Source organism: Trematosphaeria pertusa (genome assembly GCF_010094035.1).
Source record: "Trematosphaeria pertusa strain CBS 122368 unplaced genomic scaffold BU26scaffold_20, whole genome shotgun sequence".
Classification (NCBI taxonomy): Eukaryota; Fungi; Ascomycota; class Dothideomycetes; order Pleosporales; family Trematosphaeriaceae; genus Trematosphaeria; species Trematosphaeria pertusa.
In genome coordinates this window covers 306149-330015 of record NW_022987231.1, presented here as the reverse complement: position 1 = coordinate 330015, position 23867 = coordinate 306149, and the positions used below count along the sequence as shown (strand labels likewise).

Genomic DNA, 23867 nt, shown 5'->3' with positions numbered 1-23867 from the left:
GTCAGCTAAGACGAGCAAAGGGAACGACAGGGGACAGGCGTCGAGACAGCCGCTGCATGGCCGTTGGGTGATTTTTGAATACCTTTCTTCGTTCTCGTTGTCGCCCACCTCATGTTGCTTAACCGCAGCTTGCCTCGCTCGATCTAGCAAGCTCATATACCTCCTTTCCAGTCATCGGTCAGGCTACTACGAGGATAGACCTGCCTCTTTTTGTTCGCTTTCTTGAGTACGCGATGGCAGACACCGCCGGAAAGCAGGCGCCAATCCTGGAGATGACGTCCCCTCCCGGTACAGTGGAGAATTGGATGCGAGCAGCGCAAACGTCGGGACAGTTCCGCCAGTGTTTCCGAAGCTGACCATTCAGGTTGTGTCGACACGGCGCTCGATATGTACACGAGGTAAGTCAGTGTGTCGGGTCGCGGCGGAGTCTTTTTGTGGCTAAAGTCTCGTGTAATGCTTGACAAAACTCGGTTCCTTCTCAGAAAGCCATGAACCTCGCTCCAAGAAGTCGACGATCGTGGAGTAGGACACCAAGCCGGTAGCGACAGTTCCCAGACCTTCGCTAATGGAAGTTCACTCTCATGGAGCAGGAGGCCACACCATCTGCTTTAGCGATAGAGCTGGCGAGCGGTCTGAACGCGCCGGAGAGCAGGACCGGATACCAGTGGATCTCGAACCGCGCCTAGGATTCTCCTGGCCCCGCACTAGAAGCTGACGAGGTAGAAGCTGAATAGCTCTAGCAGTGTCTCGAATGCCTACACCTGGGCATCGCACCTCCGAATGTCCTTCCATAGCGGATGCGCGGTTCGCACGGATCGCAAAAGTCCCTCCGTAGCTCTTCACCGCTAGAGTCACCGCAGGAAATCTCACGGCGTTAGGTAGATGCGGCGATAAACATCGCCAGCCTTTATCACCAGTCACATAGCACACGGCGCCAACTTCCCAGAAACTCTTGCATTCCCTATTCACTACCCAACAAAAAAGCTTCTTCATCCTTTTGGCAAATGCAAGAGTTAGTAGTAACCCCCTCGCATCTTTTTTGCCCAGTCGTCGATCATGCGGCGTTTGCTCCCTTCCGCGATGACGCTTGCGCTTTCAAACACACCAAATGAGGGGCCTTCGTCTTCAGAACCCCGTTTCCGCTTTCCTATCACTGGTTCTGGGGGGGGACTGGGGGGTGGATGGGACCCAGCTAATGAACTCTAGTCGATCTCGTTGAGGTCCGCTTCTTCCTCCTGGGCCTTCGAAGTCGGCGCACCGGTTTCTGCGTTCCACTCGGCGCTGGTGGGGTCTACCTTGTTGTTAAGGATGCCCTCTGTTGGTAATTGTAAAGAGCCTGCATTGTCCTCGTCGAAGAGAAGAAGCTCGCTTGAGTTGGGCTGCTCTTTTTGTTGGAGCGGGCCGTGTGACTTCTCTTGCCGTCTTTCCGCCATTGCTTCAACCGGTGTGTGTATTTTCTGACCTGACGCTTCGTCTGAACGCGCTGCTTCTGGCCTGTTGTTCGCGTTGTCTGTGTTTTTCTTGCTCTCACTATCGACTATTTCCTTCTTGGACGCATCGCAAATGGACCCCGGCTCACTCTCAATTGGCTGAGAATCGACTCGGTGTTCTGTTTCTTGATTTGTATGGTCGCCTGGGAAGCTTCCGTCATTGGATGGAAGGGGCGTGTCCAGATCGATATTGCCGATCAATGGAGCATCGCCTCTGCTTGCCGCTGTATTCGCATTTTCAAAAAGAGTTGGGGGTTCCGGCGCAGTTTCGGGTCGCCCTTTGTCTCTGGGATAAGCCGGCTCGTCCCCATCGGTATCATGATTTTTCAGGCGAATTTCCTGGTTGGCGCCTTCTTCTGATAGAGTGGCCGGACAAACACTGCAGGCCTTGTCATTATTTCCGGCAGTTGTCTCGTCCTTGTCGGTTGGCGTGCCTGCACTGGCCTCCCGATTGCATCTGTCCAGCTCTTGGGTGCTCTTGGAACCCTCCCCACGTTCCAAATCAGTTCGTACGGTCTTCTCGGTGGCGTTCGCGTCCTCTCTCTCTGATATAGCAGCGGCACCCGAGGACCGTGGTCTGGGATCCACATTGATGGTTACCACGGCTGCGTCGTTCCGCCAATTCTGAACCCTCTGCTCATCCTTCCCCATCACCATGGCGTCAAGCTCTTCGCAGTCCAGGTATTCATTTGCCATCGCGTTCGGCACCACTGCGACGATGTTCACGCCCGCTTCTTTCGCCTGCGCAATAGCGTGGTCGTACTCATCTTCCGCCTTCTTTAAGGCATGGGTCAATTCCTGTCCACGTCGAACGAATATTGGACCGAACTCGTGTGCGAAATCAACCCCGACGCGGCCAAATTGCTGAGCGACATATTCGCCGAACTGGCGCCTATACGTTAGCCGGTGCTGGTCGTGGTTTTCTTGGGCATGGCGAAGGGCTCGTTGTTTCCCATCGATGTTCTGGTTCATCAGAGCCCAGGTATCTGGCCGTGGGTTCGGAGTCGGCTGATCGGATCCGTTGGGCGCGGCATTGGCAGTCTCCTCTTTCTGGATGTGCTCAGAGTTCTCTTCTAAACTCCCACGCGCCGAGCCTCCACTGCGTCCCACTGCCTTGTGTGCGTTGCCGGGGTCTTCTCCAACTATCACCCCGTTCGGTTCGTTGCCAAAGCCTGGAAGAACACCGCAATCTATGAGGATATTATCGTGGAGATAGTCGATACCGCGCATGTATCTGTGCCATGTTTCTTCTGCCTTGCGGATTTCCTCATAGAGCTCCCTTGTCCTTCTGTCGCACTCTTTTTCCGTATTTCTGGCATTTTCAGCCAAAGGAAGGTCTTCGGGTCCCTTGTATCGGCCACACAAAAACCGCTTCGCTTCAGCTCTTCTAGAAGCTATCTCTTGCAGTTCGCTCTCAGCCCAATGCTTGAACTGCAAGTAATCTCGTCCCCGAGCGCAACTGTCCTTCATCCGTGTCCCGAGTTTGTGAGAAAGGAGGAGGGCGAGCACAGGCTTATCGCCGTCGAAACATTGGACGATGCGTGCTGGTCCGGAAGTATACAGGGATTCGTCGGAACCTGCATCTAGGCTCCCGGCCTGCCATTCGATAAAACTGGGCAGTTGAATGAAGCCTTGTTCCGTCTTGCGAATTCCGGCGCCGTGGGGTTGGCTCTCGGATGTTGTGCTGGCGCTTGTATCTGTACTTGACTGCCCGCTGTAGGACTCTTCCGAACACTAGTCTATGTCGGTACAGCCATTTTGGCTCGGGACCTCCTGTGGTAGGCTTTGATCTTCGCATTCCACGTCTGGCTCTGCCCTGCCTATCTGTTCTTCTTCTTCCATGTTTCGGTGCAGCCGTGTATCATCGTCTTCTCTGACATCAATCCCTCCCGCATGTTCGGAGCCGGGAACATGAGAAGCGCTCCCGCTAGACTCTCCTAGTATTTCATCATCTGTTTCTTGCAAGAGCGAGTTGACCAAGTATCCGGTGGCCTTTGACGTCTGTCGGAAGGCTCCTAGATCCCCGCCATCCAAGGACGTTTCACCACTCCATCCGTCGCTCTTCCGTGACTCCTCGACAACCCCCTTATCCTTCGACAGACTGCGGAGGTTCGCTGGGCACGATTGCGGCCTTTCTGGGGACGGAGTGAGCATCGATTGGGCACCCTCACTAACCATTAAGGCTGGCTCATCGGCGTTCGGCTGGACCGGATCTTCGCCGAGCTTTCCGGGTAACGATACGGTCGATGCCGATAAGGGAGGACTGGATAATTCTGAGTTGACCTTAGTTCTTTCCGTAGGGCGCTCGTCCTCTAGATTGACATCTCTGGAAGAATCGTGCCCGGAAAGGTGTGCTATGCCCTCATCTGAGTAATCAGACTCTCGATCGCGTTTGAGGCTCTGCGCGGGTGTCGGAGGAAAATGTTGGCTAGGCATCGCAACGCTAACGTTGGAAACAACTTGTGGCGTTCCGGGCATCGTGGATACCCTGCTCTAAAGGAGTGTATGTCGATCGAAATTGGGTAAGCGAGTGCTATAATCTCCAGGTATGACTTGCGTGGTTGCGTTGGGCAAGAAGACTGAAAGGTCTCGCGCGGAGAGCGGAAACTTCACCCTCGCTGCAATTACGTCAGAGGCCTTTTCACTTGTGCCGCGGGCCAGCAAGCTCATATACGCCTCTCCGGTGGCCGGTCAGGCTTACGAGGAGTGCAAGATTGCCGCGGCGGCAAACGCTTCGACCCACTTATAGAGTCGGCGGATTAGTAAGGGAAAGCTCTTTTTATCATCGTCTATCACCACTCTGTAGGTCTAATCTCACCAGATGCCTAACTAATGCCAGAAGGTCCCCAAGTGCTAAAGGCAAAGTTATACTAAGCGCTTCCTAAGTGTACGCAGTGACACCGGAACTGGCTGGGGCCGAAGTAACTGGGTTGGGCCTACTAATAATCCTCTCGAGAAGATCAGTCGTTGTGATTGTTGTCGAGCTCACCCCATAGGGTGTGGGACACACCAGCCTCTTTTTGTTCGCTTTGTTGCCTACGCGATGGCTGATACTGCCGAGAAGCAGGCGCCAATCTTGGGGATGGTGTTCTCCTACCGGTACAGTGGAGCATTGGGTGAGAGGAACGCGAATGTCGGGACGATTCCGCCCGTGTTTCCAAAGCTGGCCATTCAGGCTGTGCCGATGCTGCGCTCGGCGTGTGCATGAAGGCTTACGGCCGAAGACCAAATAAACGCTATATCAGCAACCAAGGCGCCCAGCAGATACTTCGCGACGTCTCTATGCCATTACAGACTGCCATCTCATGAGGCGTCGGTGTTTGTATTGACGAGTACCAGAGCGAACTTGATGACATCTCATAATATGAGCTTAGACAAAGGTACGCTCGCCTACTGCCCCCACCAAGCCAGGCAGACCTCAGGAACGTCCGTCCATCAAGCAAAATATCACAGATCCGCCCTAGCATCTCCAGCCGTATGTGTAACGTCCCGTCCGCCAAGCCCGAACGTCAACGAAGAAGATACAGCTACTGCTCGCGGGTCGATAGCCCTTTTCATTGACGCAACCCGCCATTGCAATAAGCCGGTTTCGCCACCGAACCTTCGAACCACCTCCACTATCAGAGCCGTGTGCCACAAAACGTGCGGTCGGATCCTTTAATCGGACTGATCCGAACCCGCTACCAGTGTTGCTCGAAGGTCCTCAGTCAAGTACTCCGCACCTCCCCACCTATAGAGAAGGTCAATGGCGTCTGTGAAAAATTCTCGCTTTTTCAGCTTAGTGAGCTGTTGGAGCTGTCCCACGGATGGTCCTGGTCTCGAACCCATAAGGGAAAGCATCTCTTGCTCATAGAGACGGTAGTCCCACCAAGCCTTGCTCCATTCTTCTTTGACTTGCTCCTTATCTAAGCCACCGTAGCGGGAGTCGATCAGTCGGTTATCGGCGTCTAATTGATTTTCGTATTCTTCCGGCCCGGCTTTGACCTCCGAGAGTTTCGGCTTTTTTGTCTCAGCGCCCGCGATTGCTAAGCTGGATGCTTTCCGCTTCAGGTCACCCGCGGCTCCAGGGACGCCTTCAGCTTGAACGGGTATTTCAGATCGAGCAGTAGCGATGGGTAGTTGATGGGAGGCAACCTGAGCAGTGCAGGGGGTTGACTCCTTCTCCTTCTCGTTGAGGGACTGGGACGTCACAGCGTTGGGCTTTAGCGCGGCGTTTCGGGCCCCGAGATCGAGTTTCTCGCTCATGGCGCCAGCCATCTCCGTTATGCCGAGGACGGCGCCACCGTCGCAGAAGATGGGGTTCGTGCGGGCCATGTTCTTGGTCTTCTCCGCAGCATCGGCAAGCCTCCGCGACACTCCCGGCCCGAATGTAAACTGAGAGCAGACCTCCATGAACAGTTCCGACGATGGGCCATCCAGAAGTCCTCCATCGGGTATCATGGTAGCATTCGGAATCACACTCCTGAAGATGCTAGCATCGATATGAGAGTTCTTGCGGGGAAGTCTCGGGCTATGTCCTATGATCTTGACCGGCTTATTGGAAGTGTAGTTCTCCTCATTGACATTGTGGAAGTCAACTTTGAGATGCTACGCCCGTCGCTCAGCGCTATAGGCCGACACGGCCTTGCCATTGCGTGTAGTCATGCCGACGAGGAAGAGTTTATTGGACGCCTTGTCGTAATGATGGACGACGTTCGGACGGTACTTGCAGGAGCACAGGCCCACCTCTGTGAGGATGTAGTGTGTGTTAGTGTCCCTCGCTCGATTGTTTGTCGTCTGCTCGATTTCCAGAACCCACAAGATAGTATTGCCTTTGTTGATCTGCTCGAGAGTCTTTTCATCCATGGGCAAGGCGTACATGTGGGTCATATCGAGACAACCTTCCGGGAGCTTGTCTCTCCGCTGCGTTAGTTGGGCCTCGTGGCTTGTAGTCGCGCTTGCGTTGGCCCCCGATTGTTCTGGCCTCAGTGGGTTCACCTTGCCCCCAGTAGGATCTGGCCGCGGGCCTCCGTTGGGATGGTGCTGCGCTAGCCGACGACTCGACACTTCGCGACCGCCACCATCACGGACATTGGGGGCACGGGTTGCCGTCCGGTTGCTACCTCCCCGGGCGACGGCGTTGTTCTGATTGTGAGGGCGAAAGTTAGCGTGATTTCCGGTGTTTCCTCGACCTCCCGTAGCAACTCCCCCAGACCAAATGTGGCCGTTCCCGTTATGCCGCGGCGGATTCTTGTTGCCTTTTTGCGGAAGTGTATCAGCGCAGGTAAGAAATGTCTAAGAGTCTACCATTCGCACCTGACCCTGGACGAACACCCCTAGCCCCACCTGCTCCCGCCTGCTTCGCTTTCTTGCCGTTACGATTCTTAGCCATGCTGCTACTCGGACATGTTAGCAAATGAAGCTATCTGAAGAGTCGGAGGTGTGGACATTGAGGGTGTGAACTTGTTCCGATCAATCCTGCGCCGGTGTTGGCGATGGCGCGTCCCTGGAGGGAGCTCCGAGACAAATATTGTAGGGCGATGTCAAAGCCTCAGAGGCAGACACTTACCTTGTTGGTGTTCTTATCCTAGAAGCAATGTTACTCGACTGTATTGGGTGTCAATTAACGGGCGTGAGAAGCTGGGAGTGGAATGCGAGTGAGCCGACGCTGGCGACATCAAGCCTAAAAACACCTCGACGCGAAGAGCGGGGAGACTAGCGCGTGCGAGCTGAAGGTCTGTTCACAGTATTCACTTCATTCCCTAAGTGAACTCGTGGTAATGAGCTTTCGCGGGAGCTCAACTTCCCAAATCAGGTTAGCTCAACGTCAGTTCGCTCAGTGGAGGGCCCGCGCCGCCCGCGTTGGCCATTTCGCTCTAGCGTATTCTGCGGTGGAGTCGAAATACCCCTCTTCTAATCGAAGGTGAAATGCGCTGTGGCTATCGAGTTAGACACCCATGACGTAGCACCGTCCAAGCGTCAACTCCGCCCCAGGAAAGTTTTGACCTTCATACAACCTACCTCAAGATTTCGACACTATCTCGCTTCCACCCATCATTGAACGGATAATCATCGATAGAAGCACATCCAACATGCACGCGATGGCGGAAGCGGTGCCGCCGGCCGAAATTTCTCCTGGCGAGCCTGACCCGCAGACGTCCAACAAGACTCTCAAGCGACGCCGTGAGGCCGAGCCCTCGGACGAAGAGGTGGTAGCAAGTTCTGAGCATAGCGCTCCCCTCGGCTTTGCCAGTACGCGGGATGAGTCTCCCTCGAAACGAGCGAAGATCGATTTAGGAATGTCCAGCCCGCCACCATCGACAGTTTCGCCACGCAACAAGAGCGAGAAGGATACTTCTGAGCATCAGGCCGACGGTCTAGTTTTGCAGAGCATAAGCTCCGCCCCATGGATACTCACTCCGTCTCCAGAAGCGTCGCGATCATATCCGTTGAATTCCTCCGAAATGCGCAAGGAAGGCGACAGTGCTTTAGAACCTCATCAATACGAAGAACATCATGATTCAGTACCTGGCACCGAAGCTCTAGAAGGATCTCCTCTGGCGTCGAGTGACAGCACTAGCGGTGCGGACTCCCGACCAGAGAACAACGGGCAGCTTAATAAACAAAGCCGCCCGGGAACGTGCGTGAAAGAGGCCTACGACGGGATTATCGAAGATCCTGTGGCAGCAAGCCAGCCCTTTGCTGCAGTGAAAGTTTGCAAGGGAACCAACCAGGACATGGACTCTGGAGATCCTCGCCCTGCCGTCCCAATGGTACCTGAAGAAAACCCGCCGCGCTCTGACGCAGCACAAGGGGATACATCTGGTGGTGTGAAGGGAAGCTGCGCGCCTGTCCCAGCAGTAGTCGTCGAAGAAGCTGATAATAATACGCCATCGGAGGCCGCAGAAGAAGACGAGAGCAGCGATGCAGAGGCATGCTCTGATGATTCCTCGAGCGAACAATCTCATTCAGACACAAGCACCAGCACACAATCCGACAGCCAAACCAATAGCGGCGGGATCCTAGAGACTGATAAAGGCTTCATCCGATTGCCAAGTTTCATAGAGTGGCAGGCTTGCGACCTTGACGATGGCGACAACAAATCTCTCTACACGTCCGGTCCATCCCGCATGATTCAGTGCTTCGATGGCGATAAGCCGGTTCTCGCCATCCTTCTCTCGCACGAGCTCGGGACAACAATGAGGGACAGCTGTGCCCGGGGCAGAGACTACTTGCAATTGAAACATCGCGTTGATGCCTAGATACAAAGGATTGTTTGGAGAAGAGAAGAGGCGGAGCGCCTATTGAATAGTCCAGTCCTATCTGATCAGGCACAAGCAGACTATCCGGGTCGCGAAAAGGCCAGGAAGACTCGGGAAGAGTGCGACAGGAGGGCACGCCAGCTGGTGGAGCAGGTTCGCGTAGCTAAAGCTAAATGGCAAAAGCACATGCGCGCAGTAGACTACTTACACGACCACCTCCTGATGGGTTGCGCAAGGCTGCCTAGCTCTGCGGACGAGCCGGAACAAGGCGCAGATGAGGAAGATTTCGGTGACGAGCAAGGCCAAGAGCCTGATGAGGACGAAGGTCCCCCTAACGCCGCTCACAAAGAAATCCCCACACACAGTCGAGCAAGCGAGAGGCTGCAGCAACTTTCACGTAAAGAGGCCTCTAACGAGAATGAGAATAAAACCGTACCGCCTTCGATCTCCATGAAGAGAGACCTCATCGAGAAAGAACGAGCGCTCCGACGCGCCGAAGAGCAGCACAACCAACACCGCTTCACCTATGGTCGCCAATTCTGGGAGCACGTAAAATCGCGAGACTGCGGTGCCGGCGTTGACTTGGCGGAGGAGTTCGGTCCAATCTTCGTTCAACGCGGGCAAGAACTCATACGTGCATTCAAAAATGCTGAAGCAGAGTACGAGGAAGCAGTTGCGCAGGCAGAGGAAGCTGGCGTGCATCCCTCCGAAGAAGAAGAAGAAGAAGAAGCGAAAAGGCAGACGAACATTTATCTGGACAACGAGGAGCTTGCAGCAATGGTGATAGGTAAACAGGAGGACCGCATTCACGCTTGGAGTATGAATCCTGTAACTCTTTCGCGACCACCTTCACCAGTAGCAGATGCGAACAACCTCGATACTGGAAACAGTAAGATCTCCTATGCAGAGATCAATAACCCCGCGCCGTTCAACCAGACCGGTTCGAAGGGCGAAAATCCACCAGCTGTAGGGAACGAGCGAGCGGAGACACCAGTGCTTGATAACAATGGCGCGAGCATGCGCGCTGAAAGAAAGCGCGCCACTAGTGCTTGTTCCGATGCCATCGAGCATACTCCTCCCAGCGCCGTCGATATCTCGACAAAAGGTTCGAATGACGCCTCCATGAAACACAACGCCGAACCTAACTCGGCGGAAAACGTCCCGAAGCCGATTTCTGCTGGACCCATCAGCGGAAGAACACCCATTGGAAAGCATGACGACGCCCCCGACTTAGAAAAGGAGTTTCGTCTTCCTACAGAGAGCGGCAAAATCGAACAGCTTGGGCTTCATCCGCCCCACGTCGAGACACACGACGAGAACGAGAAAGACCGTTCACAAGAGCATGATGTGTCGGCTCCGAGCATTCCTGGAAACCTGGTAGGCGGGCATCCCGAAAAGTGCAGCTCTAGCGAAGAACCTAAACCAAAGAAGCAGCTCCAACCACGACGGCCCATTGATCTGCGCGAAGGCAAGGCCCTATCTACAGGAGTACCTAGCGAGCACGACACCGATGACAAAGCCAAGCGAGATCAGGATGGAACATCAGAACCGAGCAAGGGGCTGGAAGCAGGCATTCCCGATAAAGGCGACGAAGCCAGCGGACATGTAAAGGACCATGTGGACGCGCTGGTGGACCAGCAAAACCCCCGGGATCACACCCTGGATTTGCAAGAATCCGTCACGAATACGAAGAAACGAGAAGGGCAGCCCAGCTCAAGCGATACTACAGCACCAAACGAAGAAAATGCGCTCCCACCAGAAGATCCCAGCAAACGGGCAGACAGCAAGTGCCCCAACGAAGATCATCACGTCGCACAAAACGAGGACGCAGCGCCGCATAGGAGTATAGGATCCCAAGAAGCTCCCATCGACCAAAACGAAGACCCAGGCCTGGGCAAGCCATCGAGTCCGCTTGTCTCCTCACACCACGGAACCACTCCCGATGACGGCGTGGAGTCCTGCCATCTCCCTCCATCCACCTCCGAAAAGCACAACGAAGAACTCTCGCCTGATGATATGGAGTGGGATTCAATAGGCTCCCCACTTAGTAGCTCGCCCCCGGCCCCTGTCATTGGAAAGCGAAAGCGAGATTCTGCTGAGGAAGGACCAGGCTCGTTCGGTGTTTTTGTAAGCAGAAGTGTGGTTGCCGAGGGGAGTAAGAGGAGGATGATCGATGACTGGGCGAGGAAGATGCGTGGGGGGCACTACTGAGGTACCGAAGTCAGGATGGAAGCGAAGGGGTGGTTCGATCTTATGAGTAGTAGTGCTGGAGATGGTGAGGCACTTCTTAGCTGTGGGGGAAACGTTGTTTCACTGGGCGAATCAACGCTCTGAGGTAGGCAAATTGCATACTAAGGCGTCTCTATCGATGACTGACGCTTTTGCAGATTGAAGATGGATACCGCCCCAACATCGCACTCGACTCTAAAGGGAAAGTGTAAACGAACCACCAACTAGCCACCGGCTACGGCCCGTTTACCAGCAGGCCCTGACATACGCGCTTACATGCGAAGGAAGAGAATGCATGAGGCGATGAATCTAGAGCAAAGAACGCCGTCATTTCCTAGATGGCAAGCAGAACGAAGGAGCTGCGTCTGAACAGTCCGTCAGACTTTTTATCAAGGAGAAAAGTTTCGGTCCAAGTAGTAATGCGAGTTTTTAGTATTGTCCAAGAGCACATCCCTTCCAAGTTCCTCCGTTTCACGTTAGCTTGTTCATTGATCGCAGTGCCAGTGCCTTAACGAGCGGAGTGTTCGCGGAATCGGCCTCTCGAGCGGTAATATTATGCCCATTTATACATTATAATTGGAGTTTTTGATTTGCTTCTATCGCGCAGCTGGAATGTCTCCTTTTATGCCAATACCCGTCACATTTCTATCGTTCTGAACACGCCACTCGATCCGCACCGGGGCATGTCGCATTTGTCGTTCAGCCTTTGCGAGATCTCGCTGTCGAGGAGCAAGCTCGAATACCTCGGTCCGTCCGATCCTTGATTCTCATATACTGATACCGTCGTGTCTCCTCGTGCACAAAAGCTGGGCCTGTGTTTTTAGAGTCTACGCGGGCGAAGCTCTCCACGGTTGCCAATTTGCTGGACCTATAATGGGTTCCAATTTCCCTATGCTGGCCTCGGAGTTAAACCCAGATGCCGCGCGGAATTCATCATTTCGAACGTTCGATTAGTTGCTAAACATCCAAACAGGGTATTTTAAACTTACTTTGGTGTCGTTCGGCCTTGTTCGACTGTTCTTTGAAAGCTCCTGCTAGGGAGCGCTGTACCGCGTATGCGTAAGCGCCTGTCGTTGTGGAACGCTCCGATTTCCATGTAGGAACGGCCCTGGGCTTGGCCGTGCCGTGGATCCTTGAGGATACTTTAATCTCCGGCTCGCGTCCTCTTTGTGGGAGATTGAACTAGCTTGGGTTCGCCGTCCTCGTTTGTTATAGTCTGGTCCATTGTGGAGAAGTATCCCTCGTCTCCAATCCATCGCTTCCGTTTTCCGGTGATAGGCTGAGGTTCACCGGGTGGCAGATCTGAGGACAGTGTACGGTCTTCCTGCGGCTCGACGGTTTTTGTAGTCTCTCGTGGCTGTTCTAAGCTCAATTTGAGACTCTCGTTCTTTTGAAGTTCTTGTCGGGGCTTATGCTCGGCTTCAGTATGACTGGGTCTCTCCACTGGCGTATTTGAAGGAAGGTTCCTTTCCTCGGGTGCGGGGCTGGAAGTGATCCCAATATCCTGGTCTCGGGGCTCTTGCAATATAGAATGCCACCTCGTGCTGGGCCCTTCACCGGGAACGGCAGGCCCACGGAAGCTTTCCTCGTGCTCAGCGTTACTAGTCACCGCCTCCTCGTGCAATGAATTCCAATCCCCGTATATATCTATGTCAAATTCCTGATCATGTTGGGCCTTTACTTCTGGTTGAGAATGGCCGAAGTGATCAGTCGCCGGCTTTGCCACGTCGAACTTCGAGTTGGCATTGGCAACATCCCCGTTAGAGGGGGATCCTGAAATAGCGGCCCAGTCATCGTCCGTGAAAACGTTGAGCCCGGAGGAGTGAGTAGGTTCGGGGTTTCTGTTGACCTTAGAGTATTTGGGTTGTATTGCTGCATTGCTCGGAGCGGGATCAGTGACTGGATTGGGTGCCCTGAGAGCGGGTTCATCCTGCATCTTCCCGCGATCCTCGGCATCCGAGCCCTGGTTGTCGAACTCGTCAGCACTGGAGTCCTCGCATGGTTCGGAAGGTGGCAACGTCGGGCATGTGCGAACGGGCTCCCTCGAATCAACATCCTTCATCCACATTTGGATCAAGTCGTTCGACTGAACCTTGCTCGTTGGCACGGCATTATCACATCCTACCAGACTGCTAAGGTATTCAATGTCGAGGTCACCGGTAATGAAAGTGATGCCGGCTGCTCGTGCATTCTCCTTCGCAATCTCATATGCTTCTTCCGCGTCCCGGAAACGTTTGATGATCTCCTGGCCGCGTAGGACATGGATAGGGCCAAATTCGGTCTCAAAGTCGGCGTCTTCACGGTGGCCACGCTGTTCGGAAATATAGCGTTCAAGATCCTTGCAGTAGCTTACGCGATGATTTTCGTAAGCCTTGCAGGCGGAGACGGCGGCCCCTCTCGTTTCGAAGAACATGGCCCATAGTTTGTCTCGTTTGGCCTCGTCGGGTAGTTCGGCGAGGTGAGTATCCCTCCTGGTGTTCGTTGGACTTGTGGTTCGAGCAAATGCGGTCTCCGGTTGCGGTGCAACATATGTAGCGGGATGATCTGACTGGCGTTCTTCGGGTTGGTGGGTGTCGATTGGCGTGCAATTCTGCACTTGCTGCTCAGATGGCTGTTCTTCTTGTTCTGTTATAGGCATGGCCGCACCTCCTGCGGTGGGGCACTGTTCGCCGTCTTCCTCCTCAACTTCGATTCCAAAGTCTGGAAGGAGACCGCATTCGACGAGAACGTCTTCATGGATAACCGAGATCGAACTCATATACTTGCTCCATTCATCTTCCGCCCGCTTTACCTGCGACCTAATATCGCCTTCTGCCCAGCTTAACATTTCCAGTTGCCGTAATGCTTTGTTGTGTACCTTTCGTAACCGATCAAACCGCATTCGCGATTCAGTACGGTCGATCTTGCCCTCAGCTACGTGTGCATCCAACTGCTGGATCTGCTTTATTGCGTCGGAATAGCTGGCCACAGCGGCATTTTTCTTCGTTTGGATCTTTTCCGTCGCCCCTTTTGCCTGATTTTCAAGAGAGAAATGTCTTCGAGAGAGTTCAACGCATGTCTTGTACCACTGACCCAACGTGTGAGACAGGAGCAAGGCCAGAACTGGCTTCGACCCATCGAAGCATTGGATCATCCTGGCTTCACCGTTGGTGTAGAGTTCTTTGTTTTCACATGTTTCCCCGTGAGCATGAAATGCTTTGAATCCGGGTGGGCCTTTAGGCTGGAGTGAACCGGCGCTGCTGGGAGTGGTCCCAACCCAGTCTCTATAGATCCGCATCAACGATTCGGTTACGGCGCCGGCGTCGTGAGAGTCCTGAGGTTGGTCAGGCGACATGTTTGATGCTTTTACGTATCCATATTTGTCTAGGCAGGCTTGGACTAAGTTGGAAAGCCCGTCGGCGGTACTAGTGCGTGTCGCTCCGTCGAGGTCATGCGGGCTCGTGTGGTTGCCATTGGATGAGAGTGTGGGTTTCGAGTCGGGAGAATGCTCCTCGCGAAAGACTTTGCCTTCATTGGGGCGATGTCGAACCGATATTTCCTCTGCCTGCGGCCCGTAATCATCGGCAGCTTCCACCCTTTTGGCAATATGTGTCGCCGTGTTCGGCGAACTTCCTCCTGTAGCCTTAGTGGTGCATCTCTTTCCCTCTTTCTCTAGGGCAATATGTCCATCGACGAATCTCGGAGAGACAGAGTGTGACTGAGCGGTAGTGACAGAACCTGAGAGGGCAACAGAAGTTCTCTCTATGCCTTGCTCTCTCGCCCAAGAAGCGGAGTTTAGAGCACCCTGCGCGGGCTCCCGGTTGGGCTGGTGTGTGGGATGTGATGGGGAGGAAGAATCAGTGTCCGGTTCGGTGCGAGCAGTTTTAACCCGTTTAGGCGGTCGAAGGCCTTCTTCGTCACGTGTGGCATCATTCGCAGATTCGACACGTTCGCGCTTCAATGATGCATTGGCAGCCATATTTGGTAGACTCTGCTAAGTGTCGAGAATTTTTGATTCCCGATTTGGCAGCAGTTAGGGCGGTAGAGTCGCAATTAGTATAGCTCGAGAGTTGATTAGTGTTGCGAATCAATTAGCCAGAGGAGGAAGGAGATACAGGTCGCAGACTCACTTCGGGTTGTGGCTGTGCGAGAGCAATGTGGGCAGACTTTCACCATGACATTCGCATTTGACATAGCAGAGAGCGGCTTTGGAGAATCAAGTTAGCACCCTAGCCCGGTGAAACATGCTTACACTCTTGAGATATATTTTTCCGCCGGACAGCCCCACCACGGGGCCTGACGCTGTACCTCCAAACCAGCCACTGCTACTTTTCAATATCAACACTCCACTTCGTCGCAGCCTGTAAACCGAGTACACCAGCCCGTCCGCAGTGCCTACGTCTACCGACCCCCCGCCGGGAAAGGCAAAACGAGCGATCATCAACCAAATCAACAATGTCACGCGGCACGCGAGTGCGGAGGACAGCGGGTCAGCATTCGCTAGGCGTTAGGCCATCGGTCAATTACTACGATGGCCAGGCGGTGGGACATGAAGCACTCTATGACACTGGCGAAGCCGAGAACGGCATGGGTGAGCATGACCAGCATTACCCTGAGCAGTGGGACGATGGACACCCAACGAATAGTTCTGCCAAAATTTTGGACGAGGTTATCCACACCGTACCAATAACGTACAAGATGGTACAGCGCGCAGAACCTGCAACTCATCGAGAGTTCGAAGACCTGCGGCCAGCAATGATCGTCTACCATGCCGAGCTGGAACAGACAATGAACAGCAACGCAGTCTGGCATCCGGGTGTCGAGCACGTGTATCCCACACCAGCGGGTCTCTTTTCGGTGAAGCTGGAGACCCCTTGGATCATCGATGAGCTACATCCCGAGATATCCGCGATCACATGCCGTAGAGTGACGACGCACGATATCGAGGCCTACACACCGAAGCGAAAGGCAGAACACTTGCAATTGGTCCAGCCAAACCAGCACCCGATTAATCATACACCACACGAACTCTTGCAGATCAAGACATGTTACCACAGGAAACCAAAGAGCGGTGCCATCGACATGGCAAATAAGAAAACCTTCAGGGTTCCTAAGGGGATCAAGCTGTACGGCGAACTTGAGCCAGAGTTATCCTTCTATTACCTGGATTGCATAAAAAAATTCGACACGAGCAAGAACCAGGCCTCCAGGCTTCAATTGCAGGAGATGTTTCCCCGATTTATCGACAGTGGTCTCGGGGCTTCTCTCTCTCGAGGCACCCCAATGGTATCAATCGCAACCACGCGGATGGCGAGAAAGAGCTGGTGCTAGAAGTTACAACCAATGGAAAATACCACACCGGACGGATAGCCTTTACTGAACAACCTGCGAGCACTCGCAACGGGGCTACTTGCAACGATGCCGTCGCGGGCCGGCAAGCAGCACAACCGCGAAGCCGTCGCAGAGGATTCACTCGCTAATAAGAGGCCAGTAAATAGCGATTACAGCTCCGTTCATGTAAAGGAGAAGATTGGAGTAGCTTCGCTCCCCGAGACCGCAGTCCGTCTAAAGCCTGCTGAACACTGTTCTACAGCAGCACCAAGAAACATGCAGCAGTCTACAACAATCGAACCTATCCACGGATGCATGGCAACGCTTTCTCGGGAGGAGACCGACTGGGAACATCTTATCTGCGACCTCGACAACAAGATTGGAGACCTTGAGATTGATCGGATGTGTCCAAAGTGTGACTTAGAGATTGCTCAAAAGCACTACAACGAAGACTTGCAGAAATACCCTGCGCCCAGAAAGGAATCCCAGCAGAGAGACCTTGACCCATACGTGAGAGAGATAGAGACAGCAAAGCAAGAGATTTGCCTGATAGATCAAGCCCTTGACAAACTAAGGATCTCACACGAGGACGCGTCTCAGAAGCTTCAAGAACAGCAACTGGCCAGGAAAGCCCGCCTCGCTCTCTGTCGCTCCAGAAGTTTGGCCCCGCCCGTAGTGTATGTAATTAACAACAGCTACTCCAGAGGTCACTTCGCTAATGCAGCCCCAGCACTCCTGCCCGATGCTTCATGGCCGGGAGCCCTCAGCTCTAACCTAGCCTCCATATGCTAATCACACCCACAGGCCTATTGTAGGCATTCCTATCCGGATTCCGGCGTAGTACTACTGCTGACGGGTTCCACAGGAGTGCCTGATGCCGGCTTCCCGACATACACTGCTCCTGCATTGTTCTGGCAAATAACAGCATCACACCGACTTCCCCTTGCTTTGAGCTGGACCCTAACAGTCCCCTACTTACCTTTCTCAGGGCTTTGCAGTTTGGCAGCATTGGCTAAGGTCTGGGTCGATTTTTCAGTCCTCTATAGGGTCATCAAACAATGGGTTCTGCACGATGACACGGTGATTTCCCCCTGGCCGTTGAGCATGCCTATTCAACAGCCGAGTAGCAAACAATATATGCTTATTAACCACTCCCTTCCTTTCTAACACTGAGTAGTAGTACAGAATAATGTAATACCTCTAGTCTTCCACGTAGCTGCTCGCGGAGACGTACTCTGGATCCAGCGAATGGGAGACCAACTTCTCCCCGTCTGCGTTCTTATTTCTCGCAGACCCAGTGCGCTCGTTTATATCCAGTTTTTCGTTGAGGACAGCGTGCTCGTCACCGCCACCCCCCCGTGTCACCATTGGATTCGGAATAGACTACTACGCGATGCCAAGCCCAAATGGAGCGATAATCCGGCCATTAAAGTCGCTTGCTCTCATCGTCGCTCGGGTCGTCGTCGAAGTCGAATGGGTCTAACGCGTCCAGGAGGTCTAAGTGCTTGATTGACTGCCACGCATGGTGATGCTTCTGGTACTTCTGAGGCTGAAGAACTGTGGTTTCACGCTTTTCGATCTCAGGAACATCTGTGTGATCGAGGAAGCTGCTAAGCTCCGCAGTCACACGGGCGGTGATCGAAGAACGTAGGTCAACTGGCGTCTCCTCGTTCAAATCGTCCATAAATTTGGGGACTGCGGGATCGGCGTCTTGGGCTTGGTAATGTGGTAATGTAGTTCGTGGACCAAGAGACGCCGCCGAGGCTACGCTATCATGCCATCGGTGATTGCATTTGCTGCCGCTTGCCTCAGAATTCACGTCTTCACCCGAACCCTCCGCATCCGGCCCCTTTATTGCAAGCCGGCATTGGGATGCAGCAATGTTGTTACCCCCAGGCCCCTCGCTTACGGAATTAAAGAGACTTATATCCTCACCGCTATCCCAGCCATCCGTCTCTGAAGATACCAACGTGTAACAAGGGCTCCCAGGCACCATCCGTGGCACTTCTCCAAGCCATTTTCGGACGCGCTCAGGTCCCTCACCGCCGATATCTCGGCAGAAATGTAGCAATCTGCCCTCTCTTCGCCACCGTAGGTACCGTCCTCAATCAGCTCGCTATCGCTACCGGAATCCTGGATAAGCATGCCCGCGTCCCGTGCGCGAGCCTTCGCATCCTCCATCGCATGCTCAGCTTGCTGCAATCTTTCGACGATTTCCCGGCCCTTCAGGAGATATGCGGCCCGGGCGAAGCAAGCCGAGCTTGCACGTCAGATGCGCATTTCACCCGCTTAGTAGGGGTCACAGCCTCGCTACCTAGGACCCGGTTCAGGGAGCGGCTTGCACATTCTTGATCATCTTCGACAGCATCAGATCGGCGGCGCTTCGGAGACTGGCGACATGCTGTGGATGGCTCCTTCGCCGCGTTTGAGCTTTCGGCCACTGGTAGAGAGCAGGGAGATTAGGAGGCTTCCATTCTGGACCGCGGCCAAGGGCACGATGTTGGATGGTGAACCGACGCTCCGGTAAAGTTTCTCTCTCTTGCACAGGGGAAGAGCAGATCAAGTCGGCGATATCATTCATTCATTCATACGTAGAACTTAACAAAATCATGCGTAGGTATCTTCCCTTCCTTCCCTCCTCTCCTTTCCTCCATAACCCAACCCACCGTCCCCCCACCTCCTTACACCCTTCCCGTCCCACCTCTCTCCAAACGCACGCCTACAACAGCGCCCAAGCAACCATCCCCGCAAGCACTCCGCCTCCCAAACCCGGCATCATCGCCACCGCGGCCCCCGTACTCTCGCTCGGCCCCGCAGAACCCGTGGGGGTGGGCGCCGAATCCGCATTCTGGACCGGCCCGCCCGCGACGCCCGTGCCGTTCTTGCACTCGTCGTCGCTGAGCAGCGCGGCCGAGGCGTTGAACGTGATATCCGCGCACTATACACCCGATACGTCAGCACACTGCAATGCCATCCAAGCCATCCAACCACACCTCCCCTTCCCCTCCCCTCCCATCTCACAAACAAACTCGCACTCAACTCACATTATAAAGACTCGCGCCGGAATGACTAATCTGAATAACCTGGACACTAGCCTGCATCCCGTCCAAGCTCTCAACGCTAATATTACTCTCTCTCAGCCCCTCCTCGAGCGCCGCGCGCCCCGTCTCCTTCAAGCACAGCACGCCCTTGCCCGTCTGGTTGAAGTTATCCACGAGGCTGATGTTGAAGTTGGTCACGTTGGTGCTGAGGCCGAGGTTCACGTAGGTCAGGGCCCAGGGGTGCGAGCCGTTGATGACGAGGCTGCCGCCGGTGAGCGGCCATTGCGTGCGGTTGGCGATGTCGGTGGTTTCGGAGACGTTGGCGCCTGTGGGGTGGGGGGTTAGGAGTGGGTGCATGGAAGGATGGAAGGGAGGGGGAAGGGTGCGTACAAGGCCATAGCCATTGCGAGGCGCCGTCGGCGAAGGAGTCGCCGCGCCAGGTGGGCTCGAGCAGTCTGAAGTGGGCGGCGGCGAGGCCGAGGAAGGGGAGGAGGGCGATGGTGGAGAGCATTGTTGCTGTGTTGAGGGCCAATTGCACGCGTTCAGTCTTTTAATCGAAGGTTGTTACGAGTAGAGGGTTGGATTGTGCGATTGGAAAGGATGCGCAAAGTACCCGGCTGCAGGAAGCTTCTTGCGGGCACCCCACAGCGCTTTATAGCTCTTTCCGCGGGCCTGAATAGCCCAACCTTGGAAGGCGTCTGCTCCAGCAATATAGCTGCCGAAATTCCGTCACAGTAGCACCGCTAGGACAAGAACTCGCTTGTAATACCCTTCCCAGGGCCGCGGATGTGGTCGTGCAGCTGCAAGCAAGCAGTCTCGATGTCCCATAGCTCCACCGGCACCAATCAAACTAATTGTGGCGTGAGCTACCCCGGCTGCGGGCCCTGCATGTGTAGAGCCATCGCAAAGACGGAAGGACTTTTGTTGCTCAAATGTGCTCACTTCGCTTGGCGCCGAGAGTGGGATGCAGGAGCGGACAAAGGCGGGGTGGAGGAAGGGAATTTGCAGATATTGAAGAAACACAGAGACATCGAAAGGAACGCAAAAGTGCTTGCATCGTAGCTTGAATTTGAGAAGGTAAGCAAGAGCAACGATGATCATGCCTGGAAAGTAATGTGACATGAGCGAGAACCCAACGCCAAGAAATGCGGGCGCTATTCCCAATCTGTCGACCTCCGTTAACGCCAGTGGATATCATACTCAGAACATGCTGCTCTGCTTCTTCCTCAAAGTGCTCGTGTTCGACTCACTCGAGCTCCGCAGTCCCCAGAAGCTCTTCTTCTTCATCTTCTGCTGCTGCTGAGCGCTGGGCCTGGGTAAGCCGTTGCTGAAGAAGGAACTCTGCGATGCTGCAGGTTGAGGGCCTGGTGGCTGCAGGTACGGACCCTGGGGACGAGGCGGCTGCGCGGGGGCGGGGCCGTGAGAAGGCCGCTGCCACGGGCCCTGAAGAAGCGGCGCGGAGTGCCTTTGCTGTGGCTGTGCTGGCGGGACGAGATTACTCTGATCTCCAAATTGTCTCCGCAGGCGTTCGGTCTCCTTGTCTACCTCAGCTTTTCGCCTTCTCCGTTCCTTCTCTTCCTGTTTTCGCCTTCTTTCCTCGTTCTCGAGGAACTGTCGCGTCTTCCTCTCCTCCTCCTCTTCTTGTTTCCGTCTCGCTCTGCGGTTGATTTCCTCCTGCCGCCGTTGCTCCCGCGCTTCGGCTTCAACCTGAGCCTTTAGTCGGGCAGTCTCGGCGTCAATCTCCCATTGCGATCGGGGATCCAGTGGCCGTGCGGGCTGGCTCCCTGTCTGGAGCGGTGGAAGGGATGAGCGTTTGTAGGCATTCTGCGACGGGTGATTGTACAAGCCGTTCAATGCAGCGCCTTTAGCCGGCTGCAATGGCTGGTGTGCAGGGCGTTGGGGTGGATGAGGGGGTTGAGGAGTCATGACGGGTGGTGTGATGCTGGCTGGTTCGAGCGGTGATGATCCCTTCCGGCCTCGTACCCCTCCGCTGTTCTTCCGCGAGTTCGGATCGATGATGTGATAGGATTCCCTCGGATTGCTGTAGAACAGATCCCTGATGACTGCTGCGCCGAGTAACAAGACGACCTCCAGCCCCTTGTAGTCCTCCATCTCTACCCGGTAGAGGTTGGACTCCATAATGGTCATCTCCTTCAGGCCGGAGAAGAGGGCAACGGCGATGTCCGGCTCCTTGCTCTTCTTCGCCTTCTTTCCCGTCGGGTCGGTAGACTTGCCGGTGAGATAGCATGTCATGTCCTTGCCGAGCCTGCCCTCCTTCCTCCACACAAAGTTTATCTGGGGAGTCGCAGCGTCCGCGCCTGGGTCGTTCTGGCTTCGGTCGAGACTTGACGAGCTCGGTGTCCTGAATGAGGTCTGCGGCATGCTAAACTCGTACGTCACAGTGCCGCTCCACTTGGACGTCTGCTGCTTTATGACAATCTGCTGGTCCGGGTTGTACAGCTGGATGGCGAACTCGGTGGGGAAGATGGGCTGCGGCAGGGGCGGGATCCCTCCGTTCTTGCGGATCTCTTCCTGCGAGAGCGAGGGCTGCGACCACCCAGGCCTCGACAGCACCTCGCCATAGAGGATCTCCGGGTTGTGCGAGTCGAAGAGGGCTACGGCGTACGTGTTCTTCGCGCCGTTGGACGCGGGGTCGGCGTGGGTGAGGGCGTAGGCTGCGTCGGGCTCGGAGCCATTCTGCGTGAAGAGGTAGGATTCGTGGTGCTTGATCTTGTCTGTGGCGGGCTTGAGAAAGAATGCTGCGGGTCGTCAGTGGTGGGAACATGTTCGCAGCAGGCAAGGCTGGGCGGCTTACTGGGGAGCGCCTCGTCTAACATGGCGTCATAGTCTGGTCGGGGCGTGTTTGCTTGAGAAGAAAGTGTGTATGCAGACAAGAGGCGCGGGGTGTAATGAGTGTATGCACACAGTATATGTGAGAGAGCGGGCGCTTTCACTGCAAACACGCGTTTCGAGGCGCTGGTGGGTGGCTGTGGGTGAGCTCCCGGCCGCACGGTCCACCAATGACGAGCCGCTGCAGGAACGATCCCCGCTAACCGAAGCGAGCATGGCTATTCTTGGAACATTCACCCCCAACCATCCGCCATTCACTCCCCTCCACTCATCCACAGTTCTCGGGTCCGACTGTCCATGAAACACGGGCGGAAAATCCCCGACTCCTAGGCCAAGTGCTGCTGCCGTCGGGGATAAGAAAGCTTGCGCAAGCCGGCCGCGCGAGTCTCACGATTTGCACAGCCTCCGGGGCATCCCAGCAGTTCGCATTCTCGCTGCGCACACTCTGAAGGAGGTTCGCAGAGTGCCTCGTCTTCAGTCTTTCAGTCAGGCGTTTTCCATGTCCCTCTCAATTTCCATCTCCCTTACTTGTGCTACGACCGTGGCGTCTTTAACGCCCTCAACTCCACATAGACCTCGTATTACGCGTCTTCACACCATCACGATTTCGCAAGCAGCACCAACTTCGGTGAACAGCCTAACTTCTATCACGAATAGAAGCAGGCGCGTAGTTCCTTTATTCCCGTCTTGTAACTCCGCAAATTCTAGCCTTCTTCCTTCCCATCTTTAAATCCGGTAAATCCGTCATTTCACAGTGACAGTTCGGATGGAAGAATTAAATACAAAGCTTTGCCGCTAAAATGCAAGAGCAATACAGGCCACAGCAACCATATCCCAGCCAAGAACCCCCCAGTACCATTCTTTTCCACCCTCCGCAAAATGGCCGACCCCGTCACACTCACAGCCCTCAGTCCCCGCAAAGCCGTCGCCGACGCTCTCCACCGCTGCATGCTCGGCATCGACAGCAACAACCGGGCCCTGTTCGAGTCAAGCTGCCTGAAGAACGAAAGCATGACCGTTGTCGCCGGCCCCATGACCTTCGAGGGCTGGCCCGCCATCAGTGACTTCTTTTTCAGGCTCTTCGACCTCGTCACCACGCATATCACCAGCAATATCCGCGTTGAGCTGAAGGACGGCGCGGACACGGCGTCCATGAGCGCCCACGTGCTAGCGTATCATGTGCGGCCGGACGATGCGTTCACGCCCGAGGATACGTCGTACACGGGGGCGTGCTTGTACTGGATAGATCTTGTCAAGGATTGCGGCGACGGCTTGTGGAGGATTAAGAAGTGGGAGATTAAGATTCTGTGGAGTACGGGGGATAGAGCGGTTCTCCATGGATGAACTTGCAGACGTTACCATTTGAGATTATGATCGTTACACGTAGAGAATTGACGAAACGAAAATATGGTTGTTGGAATAACAATGCAAGACAGGCGAAAGAAGAGGGCGATGTAAGCTAATAAATAGAAGCGCCGTTACGTCGCCGCCTGCAACAGCCGCGCAACATCGCGCCCATACAGTGTGGCCCACGATAGCGGTGTCCGTCCTTCCCAGTCTGTTACCTGGATATCAGCGCCTTTCTCAAGGAGCAACTGCACGATAGCCTTATGTCCACTCTTTGCGGCCAGTAATAGTGGCGTATCTCCACTATCAATATCAGCCCTCTGGATATTAGCGCCGTTCTCAAGGAGAAGCCGCACGAT

The 23867-nt window shown here is 54.7% G+C and overlaps 9 protein-coding genes across 9 annotated transcripts; 3 read left to right on the top strand and 6 right to left on the bottom strand.

Annotated features, from left to right (window-relative positions):
- Positions 1–1202: 1202 nt before the first annotated feature.
- Positions 1203–3968, bottom strand: BU26DRAFT_571003 (uncharacterized protein; the record flags this gene model as incomplete). Its single annotated transcript, XM_033834094.1, has 2 exons — positions 1203–3174; positions 3226–3968. The coding sequence occupies 2 exons, from the start codon at positions 3966–3968 to the stop codon at positions 1203–1205; spliced, it is 2715 nt and encodes a 904-aa protein (XP_033677327.1).
- A 1179-nt stretch (positions 3969–5147) lies between these two features.
- BU26DRAFT_571002 (uncharacterized protein) lies at positions 5148–6861 on the bottom strand (the record flags this gene model as incomplete). Its single annotated transcript, XM_033834093.1, has 3 exons — positions 5148–6077; positions 6141–6727; positions 6786–6861. The coding sequence occupies 3 exons, from the start codon at positions 6859–6861 to the stop codon at positions 5148–5150; spliced, it is 1593 nt and encodes a 530-aa protein (XP_033677326.1).
- A 476-nt stretch (positions 6862–7337) lies between these two features.
- Positions 7338–10942, top strand: BU26DRAFT_584527 (uncharacterized protein; the record flags this gene model as incomplete). Its single annotated transcript, XM_033834602.1, has 2 exons — positions 7338–8588; positions 8787–10942. The coding sequence occupies exons 1-2, from the start codon at positions 7562–7564 to the stop codon at positions 10940–10942; spliced, it is 3183 nt and encodes a 1060-aa protein (XP_033677325.1). The 5' UTR covers positions 7338–7561.
- A 1162-nt stretch (positions 10943–12104) lies between these two features.
- On the bottom strand, positions 12105–14918 carry BU26DRAFT_571000 (uncharacterized protein; the record flags this gene model as incomplete). The annotated part of the gene is made up of 1 exon (XM_033834092.1): positions 12105–14918. One exon carries the CDS (start codon positions 14916–14918, stop codon positions 12105–12107), a length of 2814 nt encoding a protein of 937 aa, XP_033677324.1.
- A 476-nt stretch (positions 14919–15394) lies between these two features.
- On the top strand, positions 15395–17062 carry BU26DRAFT_510726 (uncharacterized protein; the record flags this gene model as incomplete). The annotated part of the gene is made up of 2 exons (XM_033827255.1): positions 15395–16225; positions 16310–17062. The coding sequence occupies 2 exons, from the start codon at positions 15395–15397 to the stop codon at positions 17060–17062; spliced, it is 1584 nt and encodes a 527-aa protein (XP_033677323.1).
- A 634-nt stretch (positions 17063–17696) lies between these two features.
- BU26DRAFT_570997 (uncharacterized protein) lies at positions 17697–18451 on the bottom strand (the record flags this gene model as incomplete). Its single annotated transcript, XM_033834091.1, has 2 exons — positions 17697–18174; positions 18264–18451. The coding sequence occupies 2 exons, from the start codon at positions 18449–18451 to the stop codon at positions 17697–17699; spliced, it is 666 nt and encodes a 221-aa protein (XP_033677322.1).
- A 538-nt stretch (positions 18452–18989) lies between these two features.
- On the bottom strand, positions 18990–20298 carry BU26DRAFT_524470 (uncharacterized protein; the record flags this gene model as incomplete). The annotated part of the gene is made up of 3 exons (XM_033830292.1): positions 19702–20298; positions 19315–19637; positions 18990–19208 (listed from the first exon to the last, which is right to left on the bottom strand). The coding sequence occupies exons 1-3, from the start codon at positions 19820–19822 to the stop codon at positions 18990–18992; spliced, it is 663 nt and encodes a 220-aa protein (XP_033677321.1). The 5' UTR covers positions 19823–20298.
- A 213-nt stretch (positions 20299–20511) lies between these two features.
- BU26DRAFT_510724 (uncharacterized protein) lies at positions 20512–22148 on the bottom strand (the record flags this gene model as incomplete). Its single annotated transcript, XM_033827254.1, has 2 exons — positions 20512–22070; positions 22127–22148. 2 exons carry the CDS (start codon positions 22146–22148, stop codon positions 20512–20514), a joined length of 1581 nt encoding a protein of 526 aa, XP_033677320.1.
- An 892-nt stretch (positions 22149–23040) lies between these two features.
- BU26DRAFT_438662 (uncharacterized protein) lies at positions 23041–23505 on the top strand (the record flags this gene model as incomplete). The annotated part of the gene is made up of 1 exon (XM_033824299.1): positions 23041–23505. One exon carries the CDS (start codon positions 23041–23043, stop codon positions 23503–23505), a length of 465 nt encoding a protein of 154 aa, XP_033677319.1.
- Positions 23506–23867: the final 362 nt, after the last annotated feature.